The sequence below is a fragment of the Capra hircus genome, chromosome 7 (genome assembly GCF_001704415.2).
Source record: "Capra hircus breed San Clemente chromosome 7, ASM170441v1, whole genome shotgun sequence".
Lineage (NCBI taxonomy): Eukaryota > Metazoa > Chordata > Mammalia > Artiodactyla > Bovidae > Capra > Capra hircus.
The window spans coordinates 14221383-14235049 of record NC_030814.1 but is presented as its reverse complement, the minus strand read 5'-3'; the positions used below and the strand labels follow the sequence as shown (position 1 = coordinate 14235049).

Here is a 13667-nt window from a genome sequence, read left to right as displayed (position 1 = left end):
AGTCTTTAAATGGTCCTTTTGTATGTGTGTGTGTGTGCATGCATATGTGTGTGTGTGCATGTGTGTGCATGCATGTGGGCACACCCACGCCTGGGTAGGAACAGGAGGCAAATGTTGGCAAAGGGAAGATAAAGAAGTTATTTGTCTTTATGCCAAAGAAATCACAAAAGATATGATGATTCACCTATATTTGTTAGTGCAATGGTGAAGCATTTTTACAAGTCTCTGCAGAATTGACGTATTTAAAACCAAATACAAGCTAATGTGTTTCACACTTAAAAGCATGACAGACTCCAGCTTATGGGTGAGGTGAGGTGAGGAGATTTAACAAGCTATGGAGTTGTAAATATCTCTAAGTGCTTTGACTGCAAAAATAACTCCAAAGGAACATGACAAGACCCTGACTCATCGGAAAAGACCCCGATGCTGGGAAAGATTGAAGGCGGGAGGAGAAGGGGGGGACAGAGGATGAGATGGTTGGGTGGCATCCCCGATCCAATGGGCATGAGTTTGAGCAAGCTCCAGAAGTTGGTGGTGGACAGGGAGGCCTGGTGTGCTGCAGTCCATGGGGTTGCAAAGAGTTGGACACAACTGAGCGACTGAACTGAACTGAAAATATAGGTAAGAGCCTCCTGTCTAAGCAATACAATGTGTGGGGTCCTTTTAACAAAACCCAGCACTACAAATACTATATAATATTTGAACACTTTTGTACCAGCCCCTGTGATTCACTTCCTATTATTGGTTCTGAAGTAGATAGGTGTAGGGGGAAGGGGGAGGGGTTGCTGAGGAGGCAGCCTAAGGGCTCTGATTATCTTTAACACAATGTCAAGAGAAGTGGTTTCCCTTGTAGCTCAGTTGGTAAGAATCTGCCTGCAGTGCAGGAGCCTGGGGTTTGATCCCTGGGTTGGGAAGATCATCTGGAGAAGGAAATGGCAACCCACTCCAGTATCCTTGCCTGGAAAATCTTATGGACAGAGGAGCCTGGTGGACTGCAGTCCATGGGGTCCCAAAGAGTTGGGCACGACTGAGCAACTAACACTAACTAACTAACAAACTAAGAGAAGAGGGGAGCTTTGAAGTGTCATATGATACAGACCTTCTCTGTACTGATCACAAACACATCACTCAATACAGAAATGTTCTCTGGAAGGTTTTTCAACACTGCAAAAGACCTAGAACTCTAAATACTGTGGCATCCATTCACAAATCCTAGGGTACAGCCCTTTATGAAGGTAACGACCCTGTCTTCCTGGAGCTTGTATTCTGGAGAGATTGATAATAATGAAAGAAGGAACAAAAACATTGTTTTAGACAGTGCTGTGAAGATAATAAAGCAGGGGTCAGTCTTTACTTAGCAGATCATGTTTGGACCTATTTTCCTTTGGGGGGTCAGGGAAGAGCTCTGCAGAGATGACATTTGAATTGAGCACTGAAAGACAAGAAGGAAAAAGCAGGGAAAAGCAGGAGGCAGAAGCAACAGTTCATCCACGAGGAACGCGTTACAGGAATGATTGGATGTAACTTGGCGACTTTCAGGAACAGCCATAAGGGCCTCCGTACACAAAGCATCGTGGGCACAGGTAGGAGATGCGATCCCAGAGTTCAGGCAGAGTTTAAATTTTATTCTAAGTGTCGTTGGTATCCACAGGAGGTTTTAAAGCGGAAGTGCGATTTAATACGATCGACACTTTAAAATGAAACATTGCAAAATACAATAATTGCACGCAGCTTTTACTTCTTCGAAACCTAATTTCTAAATTCCCACTCGGGTCAAACAGCGCCGCGGCCGTCCCCGTTCGCCCAGGCTGTTTGCGCTCTCTTCCAGCTTGTTTGCACGCGACGCCCTGCTGTTGACAGCCTCGGAAGAGAGCCTGTGACAGTTGCCAGGCGCCGGGAGGCGTCGCGGGAGCCAAGTTGCTGCTGGGGCCAGGGCTGCGCTGGGGGAAGGAGGGGAGAGGGGATGTGAGGCGGTGGCCGCGCCCTGGGAGGGCTGCGATCTCCGCGCCGTGGCGGCGATGCATCCTCTGAGCAAGGGATGAAGAAGCCGGGGGCCCAGCCGAGCTTTCCCGAGGCTCACGGCGCCCCCCGGTTTGTTTCCGTCCCAAAGGTTCGCCGGCCCTGCCCGGGGTTTGACGCCGGAAACAGTGATGGCTGGGGGGCTGCTGGAGGCTGGGGCGCTGGATGCGGGCGGGGCGGCGGAGCGACCGAGGGAGTTTCCGTTTCTCGGGCCTAGCTCCTCCCGGCCGGGCCACTAAGGCGACACCCTGGGGGAGAGGGGGGTGGAGGGGGGAGCCTCGCCAGGTGTTGATTTCAGGCTCCGCGGGGCCAGGCCTTCTGCCCACATCCTGCGGCGCCAGTTGGCCCGGGCAGATCCAGCGCCGCGTTTTGTCATCTGCCTGCACCGGGAGGTACGGGCGGCGCCCCCAAACCCGCTAGCCGCCCGGGGACAGGACCCCGGGTGCCTGCCCCCGGAGGTAGCCCCCCTTTCAGTCTCCAGGCCATCGATCGCTTGGGACCACTGTGCGGAGAGCGAGTAGCCTAAGGAGACGACACAGAGTGCCTGTTCCCTGAAGCCTTGCCGAAGGGAGGTGGACTCCCCCGGGGAAACTCGAAGCTTGGGCACTCAGCGGGGCGCCCTGCACCCGCAGCCTGCTACCTACTCTGCCTTCAGATCTCGGCGCCCGTGGCCACCTCCCACCCAGGTCTCTGTCCTCACCCAGCCATCCGAACCAGCGACCCCACTGGGTCTGCCTCCCATCACTCTAACTGAAGGCTCAACAGGAGGGGCGTGTGTTTCAGCCTCGTCTGTGGCCTGTGTTTCTCGTCCCATCTCTGGAATGTTCGCTCCGTGGGATGTGTTACGCGGTGGTGCCGGGCTCCCACCGTCTAGAGCCGGGACACCTGCCAGACGCGACAGACCATCCCGTTTGCTTTAAAGGGACTGAGCGCGGTTCCGAGCGCTGGACCGGAGAGAGCGAGAGCGAGAGCCGGCCGGCCTTCCTGCCCGGGCGGGGCTTGTTCTGGACACGCCCCTCCCAGGCCCGCCGCCTCCCAGGAGCCGCCCCCGCTAGATTCCCCGGCTCTCTCTGCAGCTGTCTGCAAAACCCGGAGTGGCGGATCCCAGAGAGGGCGGAGCGGCGCCGCCCCTCGCGGCACCTCCCCGGCAGCCCTGGGCGCCGCGCCGGGCATGCTCAGTGCGCAGGGCCGCTCGGAGCTCTCGGAGGAGGAAGCTTGCGCGCTCCCGCTCTCAGGAGCCGCGGCCCGGGGCAGGGGGGGCCGCAAATAATGGAGCCTTTCACCAATGGTGAGTAGGCGCGGCCGGAGGGAGGCCGGGGCTGGGAGCCGGGCTCTCCCGGGGCCCAGAGGGTCGTGGGGAGTCGTGACACGCGAGGGTGAGCTGCAGCCGCCTCCAGCGCAGCTTTCCCACGAGAGGTTTTGCGGTGAGGTGGGGGGGGGGGCGGTGCTGGTGTAGGGGACCCTGGGGGGAGGCTGTTGGAGGCTCGGGGGAGGGGGCGAGAGGCGGCAATCGCCAGGCTCGGGGGTCGAGGGCCGGGGTTGCTGGCGTGAAGGTCAGCGCCACCGCCCGTCCCGGATGGGGACACCCGGTGTCCCGGACACCTCGCTCCTCTGCGCAGCCAGGTGGGCGAGCTGCAAAGTTTGGGCTGCGGTGCATTGGAGGAGGGGCTGCCGGTAAAGTTGGCAGAGCTTGGGTTTGCCCCGGGTGCAGAGTGGGCTTTGGAGCGGGAAGGGTTAAAGGGCGGTCAAACCCTCAACTTGGGTGGCGCGCCCGGAGCTGTCCCCCTGCCTTTCGGCGAGTTGCCGGCGTGACTTTTCCTGATAGGGCTGGGTGGGTGTGGGGGCTTGTTAGGTTAATTCAGTGGAAGGTAGAGAAAAACTTGCAGAAAAGCTGGATCACCCCGGCTGGGCGCCGGGGAGGTTCCTGCCCGCATTGCCGCTCTCGCAGTCTGTTGCGGAGGCATTCCGCAGGAGGTTCAAGCTTCCTCTCCCTGGCTCCCAATAAGATCGGTTTTTAAATTTTCAGTCGAGACTCATTAAATATCAAGGGACCGTCACGGTGATATCACAATGTGACTTGAGGCGAGTGTCCAAAGCCGGAGCCTGCAGGAGGTTCGGCTAACAGTCATAGCCCTTTACTGACCGAAGGGAGCGAATCCGTGCCACCCTCCTTAAAACCGTGGCTTTTGTTTAGACCACCAGTGCCATGTAGGGGTGAGATGCCTTTCAGTTTGCGGTGTTGAGTATATAGATTCCCTTTTGGGGACAGAAAGTAGGAAAACTGCCAGCAAGGGAGAATTCACGCTGAAATGGGAGAGTTCACTCTCCTAGTGGACATGTGTTTTCCTGCGGGTGGTTGGTTACTTAAGGTAGAGAGTTTGTCGCATTAATAGAAGGCAGAGTCTGCCTCTGTTAGGGTGGGTCACTTGCCACCCGGGAGACAGAGACATTGTCCACTATGTCCCAAACTCGAGCCAGACTTTGTTGTATGCTGTTTTCATCCCTGGGACTGCGAACTACTAATTATATTCTCCCTGTCCCTAATTCAGAATGCTTTATTCTACTGCCATCTTCCTGTCTGTACTGTTTAATTAGGTTTAATGATGACAGCTTTAATTCTGAATTTTCTCATCCAGGTTCTATTTGTAATTACTGAGGCTCTAAGAGTAGTCTGGTAAAGTTGGCAAAGAAAAATAAGGACGATTTGAGCTAAAAGGAAGGTTAGAGAACATCCAGTACTTTGGTATACAAAGTATGTTTAATACAGATTCTTAAATCCTTTCCAGTGAGCATCCTAAGGCTTATCCTGTGTTCTAGGTAGAAAGCTTGGAGCTTCCGTGTTGGTAGGATTTTAAATGTGAAGTTTCCTCTAAATTAAAACAAACAAACAAACAAAAACTCCTTTCAACAAGGCTGAATCACATATTTGGTTAAGATCATTGCTAGCTGATTTGGTGAACCTGTGCCTATAGAATTAAAGTACATTCTCAAGTCTTTAAATTGGAGCCTTTTCTCCCATCTTAGAATAGTTTTAGAATATGTTCCTCTGGATGTGAATATTTGCAAATTGTCATATTTGGAAGGGCAATGAAAAAATCCCAGAGAGGAGAGTAAAAAAGAGGCAGTGCTTCAACTTTCATGTAGGAAATTGGATTTCTAATCCTTTCCTGTCTTGCAGATTTTCACAGTCTGTGCTGGAGATAGTTTAGCAGTGTATCATTTTAGTTAATGTAATAATTACTCCTTGGAACCTTATCTAGCATCCTTTAGCAAGGGGAATAGAAACTAACATCTAAAGTCAACAAGAAATTGGTTGATTAGTTGCTAAGTCGTGTCCCATTCTTTTGTGACCTTGGGGACTGTAGCCTGCCAAGCCCTCCTCTGTCCATGGGATTTCACAGGCAAGAATACAAGAGTAGGTTGCCATTTCCTTGTCCAGGGTATCTTCCCAACCCAGGGATCAAACCCCCGTCTCCTAGATGGCAGGCGGATTCTTTATCACTGAGCCACGAGGGAAGCCTCAACAAGAAGTTAGGTCCTAGCACTTTGAGGTGCTTTTTGGGTTTGAGGAAGGCTCATTATTTTGGAACTTTTGAAGAATAGCTGAAGAATTTTCTAGTGTCTTCAAACAGGACATGGTATAGTGGAAAGTACACTTATCTCTGTACTTAATCCTTTTGAGGGCAAAGAATATGTCATCTAATTCTCTCATAGGTCTCAGTCTTCTGGTGCAGAATATTTCATTACCCATAGAATTTATCCTTGGAGGGTTTATCAAGTATGGCGTGGGCTTTTGTTACACATTCATTCTCTTTTAATAAAATTGTCACCACTTACACTTTGTCATGTATCTCTATGTTTGGAGAGAGGTGTGACCGCTTATCGGAAAGGTTCACTAAGTCGGGGCCATGTATCTTTCAGTTAAAATCTTGTCAGTGATTTCTCTCCCTGAAAAGAGGTAAATTTGTAAAGGAGGCAAATTTAGTTTGTTTTGCTGATTTGGTTTTCAATACTCTTCTATCCCAGTGAGGCCTTTTCTGCTTTCTGTGTTTTCTGTCAAAACTTGCTGCTGGAATGGCTCACTTTTCTTGTATGTACCCTGCTTTCTACCTGCTGATAATGGATTTATTTGATGACCATCCTGTGTTAAGCTGTCACTGCTGCAGTCCATTTAATATGCAGATCTCCAGAAAGGGCTTACAAGGAGAGACATTATTGCCAAGAATTTCCATTTGGCTCAGGAGATATTTTTGGTGTTGCCCTTGGTAGGGACTGCTGGCTATTATGCTGAAGACAGGACATCCAGTCTGGCTTTGGATATTTGGTGCCTTTTTTTTTTTTTATGGGGAGAGGAATGTGCTGGACTAGTAGTCAAGGTTGGTTTGGTAGTAGCTATTATGTTCTGTTAGGCAGGCTGAAGTGAAACTATTCAGAAGTAGTGATTGCTGTATTACCAAAAACCAACCAAACAAAAAATAGAAACTCTGTAGATCTTTTGTACAGGGACTTCTCTGGTAGCTCAGAGGGTAAAAGCGTCTGCCTGCAATGGGGGAGACTGGGTTCGATCCCTGGGTTGGGAAGATCCCCTGGAGAAGGAAATGGCAACCCACTCCAGTACTCTTGCCTGGAAAATCCTGTGGATGGAGGAGTCTGGTAGGCTACAGTCCATGGGGTCGCAAAGAGTCGGACACGACTGAACGACTTCACTTTCACTAGATTAGGGCAAGCGATTATTGGATGACTGCCTAGTTTTGTTTGTCCTCACTTGCACATAAGATTAGGGCATTTTAGAATAACTTAAATTTATGTTAAGGAATGTAGAAGCAGAGCTCACCCTCCGGGTTTGATTCAGAAGGTCTGAAGTTGGGTCTAGGAATCTACACTTCATTTTTAGTGTACTAAAAGGATTCACCAGGAGGGAGCTTTTGAGAACTTTACTAGATAAGCAAATTCCATATGTGTGTGTGTGTCTATTTTTAAATGCTTTCTAGTTTGTGGTATGGCCCAACGAAAATCTCCAGAGGGTGGAAAAGCATTGATATTTTGAAGCCCCAGCACTGAAAACACAATTTAAACAGTTTTATTTTTCCCAAAGCCCCCAAGAATCACTTTAATACTACATCCTGGTGTGTAATCTAACAAGGGGGGCTTTCCTGTCTTTATAAAACTATTTTTGTTTTTAGATTGGCTTCCAAGTGAAAGTATTTCCCAGCTTCCAAAATGGGAAGTCTGGATAATGAATTAGATGTTCATGAATTATAAGGCAGTATAAAATTGTGATTTCTCATTTTGACTTTACAGGTAGCAGTTATCCTGTTAGGTATGTGCCTGTGTGTGCTCAGTCACGTCCAGCTCTTTTAGACCTCATAGCCTGCCAGGTTTCTCTGTCCATGGGATTTCCCAGGCAGGAATACTGGAGTGGGTTGGTATTTCCTACTCCAATCCTACAGGCATGCATTTATTTTTTAAAAAAAAAGTTTTTTTAGCATTTGTTTAAAAAAAAAAAGCTTTTTTTAGCATCTATCAAAGGTCATCTATGTGAGCTTACTGCATTGTATTCCTATGTAGTTTTCTTTTGTTCTGAAATAACTTACCACACTGAGAAAAAAACCTTTAAAATGGAAGATAATAGTTTACATGATAGGATATAAGTTAAGTTCTGCTTTTACCTTTCTGTCTTACATCTTTATTTCAGTTAAGGGAAACAGGAGTATATAGGATTCGAATATTAACATCATTTAGTAGTATAAGGTTGAAGCTGTAACTAGAAACCAGTCCAGCTGTTAACTGGAAAGCAGAGGTGGAAAAGTTCTGTATGTGACAACTTCCCCAAAAAGGTGTCTTGAAACAAGATAAATACCATATTTTAGAAACTGTTAGAACCAGTGATTATTATTTATCTAGAGATGATTCTTGAGAACTCAACTTGAAAGAGACAGAATCAGAAAGATTGGTTATAAGGAAATTATCATATGGAGAATAAGAACAGTGATTTCTTTCTCAGGAATCAGGCAGATACCATTTTTGGAATGGCTATTTATAAGGAGATTTTCTGTTAGGCACAGTTAGCAGAAGCCCCATACACCTGCTATCAGTTAATGCTAACCTGATCCTAAATCAAGATGGCAGAAGAATAGGATGGGGAGACCTATTACGATTATACAGTGGAAATGACAAATAGATTCAAGGGATTAGATCTGATAGACAGAGTGCCTGAAGAACTATGAACGAGGTTCATGATATTGTGCAGGAGGCAGTGATCAAGATCATCCCCAAGGAAAAAAAAATGCAAAAAGGCAAAATGGTTGTCTGACAAGGCCTTACCAATAGCTGAGAAAAGAAGAGAAGTGGAAGGCAAAGGAGAAAAGGAAAGATATAACCATCTGTATGCAGAGTTCCAAAGAATAGCAAGGTGAGATAAGGAAGTCTTTTTCAGTGATCAGTGCAAAGAAATGAAGGAAAACCATAAAATGGGAAAGACTAGAGATCGCTTCAAGAAAATTAGAGATACCAAGGGAACATTTCATGCAAAGATGAGCACAATAAAGGACAGAAATGGTATGGACCTAACAGAAGCAGAAGATATTAAGAAGAGGTGTCAAGAATACACAGAAGAACTGTACAAAAAGATCTACATGACCCAGATAATCACGATGGTGTGATCACTCACCTAGAGTCAGACATCCTGGCATGTGAAGTCAAGTGGGCCTTCATAGTTCATCACTAGGAACAAAGCCAGCGGAGGTGATGGAATTCCAGTTGAGCTATTTCAAGTCCTAAAGGATGATGCTGTGAAAGTGCTGCACTCAGTATGCCAGCAAATCTGGAAAACTCAGCAGTGGCTACAGGACTGGAAAAGGTCAGTTTTCATTCTAATCCCAAAGAAAGGCAATGCCAAAGAATGTTCAAACTGCTGCAGAATTACACTCATCTCACACGCTAGCCAAGTTATGTTCAAAACTATCCAAGCCAGGCTTCAACAGTACATGAACCATGAACTTGAGAGGTTCAGGCTGGATTTAGAAAAGGCAGAGGAACCAGAGATCAAATTGCCAACATCCGTTGGATCATCAAAAAAGTAAGAGAGTTGCAGAAAAACATCTACTTCTGCTTTATTGACTACACCAAAGCCTTTGACTGTGTGGATCACCACAAACTGTGGAAAATTCTAAAAGAGATGGGAATACCAGACCACCAGACCTGCCTCCTGAGAAATCTGTATGCAGGTCAAGAAGCAACAGTTAGAATTGGACATGGAATAGCAGACTGGTTCCAAATTGAGAAAGGAGTCATCGAGGCTGTATATTGTCAGCCTGCTTTTTTAATTTGTATGCAGAGTACATCAAGTGAAATGCCGGGCTGGATGAAGCACAAGCTGGAATCAAGATTGCTGGGAGAAATATCAGTAACCTCAGATATGCAGATGACACCACCCTTATGGCAGAAAGTGAAGAAGAACTAAAGAGACTCTTGATGAAAGTGAAAGAGGAGAGTGAAAAAGTTGGCTTAAAACTCAACATACAGAAAACTAAGATCATGGCATCTGATCCCATTACTTCATGGCAAATAGTTGGGGAAACAATGAGAGACTTTATTTTGGGGGGCTCCAGAATCACTGCAGATGGTGACTGCAGCCATGAAATTAAAAGACACTTACTTCTTGGAAGAAAGGCAGTGACCAACCTAGATAGTGTATTCAAAAGGAGAGACGTTAATTTGCCAACAAAGATCCATCTAGTCAAGGCTATGGTTTTTCCAGTAGTCATATATGGATGTGAGAGTTGTACTATAAAGAAAGCTGAGTGCGGAAGAATTGATGCTTTCAAATTGTGGTGTTGAAGAAGACTCTTGAGAGTCCCTTGGACTGCAAGGAGATCAAACCGGTCCATCCTAAAGGAAATCAGTCCTGGGTGTTCACTGGAAGAACTGATGCTGAAGCTGAAACTCCAATACTTTGGCCACCTGATGGGAAGAACTGACTCATTTGAAAAGACCCTGATGCTGGGAAAGATTGGAGGTGGGAGGAGAAGGGGATGACAGAGGATGAGATGGTTGGATGGCATCACCGACTCAATGGACATGAGTTTGAATAAGCACTGGGTGTTGGTGATGGACAGGGAAGCCTGGCATGCTGCAGTCCATGGGGTCGCAAAGAATCGGACAGGACTGGGCACTGAACTGAACCTCAATAAGAGAAAAGAAAGGGAATAATCTAGGTTTGGTTTCATGCTAATATGAAAATAATAGAATATGGAAGTTAAAAAAAACAATAAAACTTGGGACAGTTTTCTAATTATTAAATAAATGAATAAAGTGAAAGTCACTCAGTCGTGTCCAACTCTTTGTGACCTCATGGACTGTAGCCCACTAGGGTCCTCTGTCCATGGAATTCTTCAGGCCAGAATACTGAAGTGGGTTGCCATTCCCGTCTCCAGGGGATCTTCTCGACCCAGGAATTGGACCCAGGTCTCTTGCATTGCAGGCAGATTCTTTACCAACTGAGCCACCAGGGAAAGTGAAAGTGAAGTCGCTCAGTCATGTCCAACTGTCTGTGACCCCATGGACTGTAGCCTCCTATGAGACTCCTCCATCCATGGGATTTTCCAGGCAAGAGTACTGGAGTGGGTTGCCATTTCCTTCCGCAGGGGATCTTCCTGACCCAGGGATCGAACTTGGGTCTCCCGCATTGTAGGCAGACGTTTTACCATCTGCACCACCAAGGAAGTTCCGAGCCACTAGGGAAGCTCACAAAATTCACTAGTTTTAAACAATGGTTGGAATAAGATTTTAAAAGGCTTTGTTCCCTTTTTTTTTTTCCATTTTGTTTTCAGGATTAGAGATGGTCTAGATAAGTGATCTAGGTAAGTGAGAGCTCTGGTCTCCAGGTATAGGAGGAATTACTTCCTCAGGGCAAGAATTCTTAAAGAGATAATTTTTTTTTTCTTCAGGCTTTCTCTGGAGTCCAAAAAATATTGTGACCATGTTGTCAAAAATCGTCTTTATCTGTGTACGATTGTTTTTATAACCTGTTCATATAATATTTTTCAGCAGTAAGCTTACATTTCTATTGATTAACACTCCTGTTAGGAAGCAACAGCATTCTGACACTCTCTGTGGAAACATTCGGAGATTGAAATACAGAGAAGCCTAGCCAGAATTACCCCAGAGGTTGGGATGGAGCTGGATCAGGCCTGTGGTTCTTGGCACTTGAAGGGAGGACAGCGCAGCCATATTCTGTTGGTTACCTCATGTCTTGAAAACTGTAGGAGGTTGGAGCTGGAGCTAATACTCCCACACCTTTCCATAATTTTGGAGTGACCTGAGAAACAGTGTTTTTTTGTTTTTGTTTTTTTTTAATTTGAATTCCTGGATTTGTGCCCTTTAAGAGTATTCACAGAAAAGTAGGAATGAAGAATGAGGAAAATTCTGGAGCCCACGGTGGTTCAGCTCCATTTTCATCTGGTGGTTTTTATAGAGAAGGCTGCTCATTGCCCTGGTATTTCTGTGCAATAGATATGGGTTTCTGTCTGAGTCTGTGAAAGAGTAGTCAGGATTCCCCTGTAACCCGATTCACTGTTGTAATCTATTGGTGATTATTCCTGGGAGTGCCTCTAAGACTCTGAATCCAAAGATCTTAAGGGGAAATCTGGATTTAGGAGAATTAGTCATGAAGATGAGCAGTATATGGAGATTTAAGGTAAGGAGGAATCGAAAAGGCAAAATGGTCAATACCTTGCAAGTCTTTGGCTTAGGAATGAATCTCTTCTGGAGAGTAGGACACTCTTGTGTGAGGCTGAAAGGCAAGAGTCGGGCTTGGAAAGGTGAAGCAGGTGGGTCTGGTTGGACAAAAGGAACTGAGGGGAGAAAGGGATGAATGAGTTAAGGCTGGCGTTTGAGGGCCCTAGAAGGAGATAGAAAACATTTGCCATGAGTTTAATCATACTGTGTATTTTTCTTTCCTAGTCAGAAAAGTCACAGTTGCTTGTAAGTTAGTGTTCACTTTCCTGAATGTTTCAGATCTCAAGAAGAAAAAACTATAAAGAACGCTAGTGACTCATTGACCCACCGTGGGATGATCATGGTGGCAGTCACTGTTCTTTATTCACTGGTTCTGACTCACCTGTGTACTGATGTTTATGGTAGAGCAGTGAATCAATTAAAGAAAAAAAAAATTCCGACCTTCACATCTGAAAAAGACTAGGAGGAAATCCGTTCTGAATAAAGAAAATTGAGTCTTCCAACGGAGTTTGAAAAAATGGTGCAGAATCAAGTTCAACTGTCAAAGACCCTCTGAAGTTCTTTTCCTGAATGAATGTCCTCCCAGGCATTTCTGCCACATAGTTCAAGAGTGTGGTCATCAAAACAGAACTCCGGCCAATTGTCTGAACTTCTGTAGATGGTGAGATTAGATGGTCAAGAGTATTCTCCAGGCCTCTGTGCTATTTGGGGAGGTCAGCGCTGGTGATCTGGGAGGAAGGGTGTTTAAGGAGGTGTTCCAGTGTTTCTACGAGGGAGAGAGCTTCTTAAGCTGGGAGAACAGGAGAATGGGAAATCCAGTGAGAGAACTGGACCCCTGAGGATTGGGTGTGTTTCTTTGCTCCCTGGATCTCACAAGCAGATGATGACCAGGGCTGTGTGGTAGCCCTGTTATCTGTAGTTGTCTCTTTCCCAGACAACTGCCTCAGCTATCCTTTGGTGCCATAGAGGAACTTTCTGGTGGGGAGGAAGGCTTTGGGTCATGGTATTCCTCACAGCTGAAATTGTTATTTTATAAGATTTAAAACAGTTGTTAGAATACTCATCACCTCAACACCATTGCACCATTTCAGAGTTCTCTTTGATGGAGAAATGGAGTTTAGTGGGAGTGATTAAGGAGAGCTAAGTGTGATTTGAAGACAGAAGTAGTATTACATTTGTCTAGGTTCTTCTTGTCCCATGATTGTCAAAAGGGTTGATGCCCACAAGTTTGGGCTGGTTTCCCTTTATACTTTTAGCAGTAGTTTTTCTGCTTTTGAAATGCTTAGTACCTAAACCTTTTGGGCCACTGATACTGTCCTTTTAGTATGTAGATTTGATGCCTAGATTAAGAAAACAACTCAGACTGAGCATAAGAGTGTTGAGTGTTTGGGGAAATAGGAAATGCATTGCCATTTAAAACAGCAACCTCACTTCGATCAGCATTCGTATAGGCTTCCCAGAGACTTAGTAACTTTTTGTTTAGCGGAAGCACACAGAAGAATAATTCAATGTAGGAAGGAAGGTCTATGTAGGAAGAAAGGTCTTCTTGGAAGGAAAGTTATGACCGACCAAGACAGCATATGGAAAAGTAGAGACATTACTTTGCAAACAAAGGCCATCTAGTCAAGGCTATGGTTTTTCCAGTAGTCATGTATGGATGTGAGTGTTGTACTATAAAGAAAGCTGAGTGCGGAAGAATTAATGCTTTCAAATTGTGGTGTTGGAGAAGACTCTTGAGAGTCTGTTGGACTGCGAGGAGATCCAACCAGTCCATCCTAAAGGAGATTAGTCCTGGGTGTTCATTGGAAGGACTGATGTTGAAGCTGAAACTCCAATACTTTGGCCACCTGATGCAAAGAACTGACTCCTTAGAAAAGACCCTGATGCTGGGAAAGATTGGAGGTGGGAGA

The 13667-nt window shown here is 46.1% G+C and overlaps 1 protein-coding gene across 2 annotated transcripts in view; it reads left to right on the top strand.

Annotated features, from left to right (window-relative positions):
• The window catches only part of LNPEP (leucyl and cystinyl aminopeptidase), a 106277-nt gene continuing 94578 nt past the window's right edge, over window positions 1969-13667 (top strand). Inside the window, exon 1 of one of the 2 annotated variants that reach the window (XM_018050013.1) lies at window positions 1969-2110. Coding sequence is in view for 1 of the 2 variants with exons in the window: in XM_018050012.1 (XP_017905501.1) it covers window positions 2857-3307 (451 nt within the window). In the remaining variant the exon portion in view is untranslated. Of the gene's footprint in view, window positions 2111-2280; window positions 3308-13667 lie in introns of those variants that run through there. The other variant, XM_018050012.1, reaches the window with a different exon arrangement.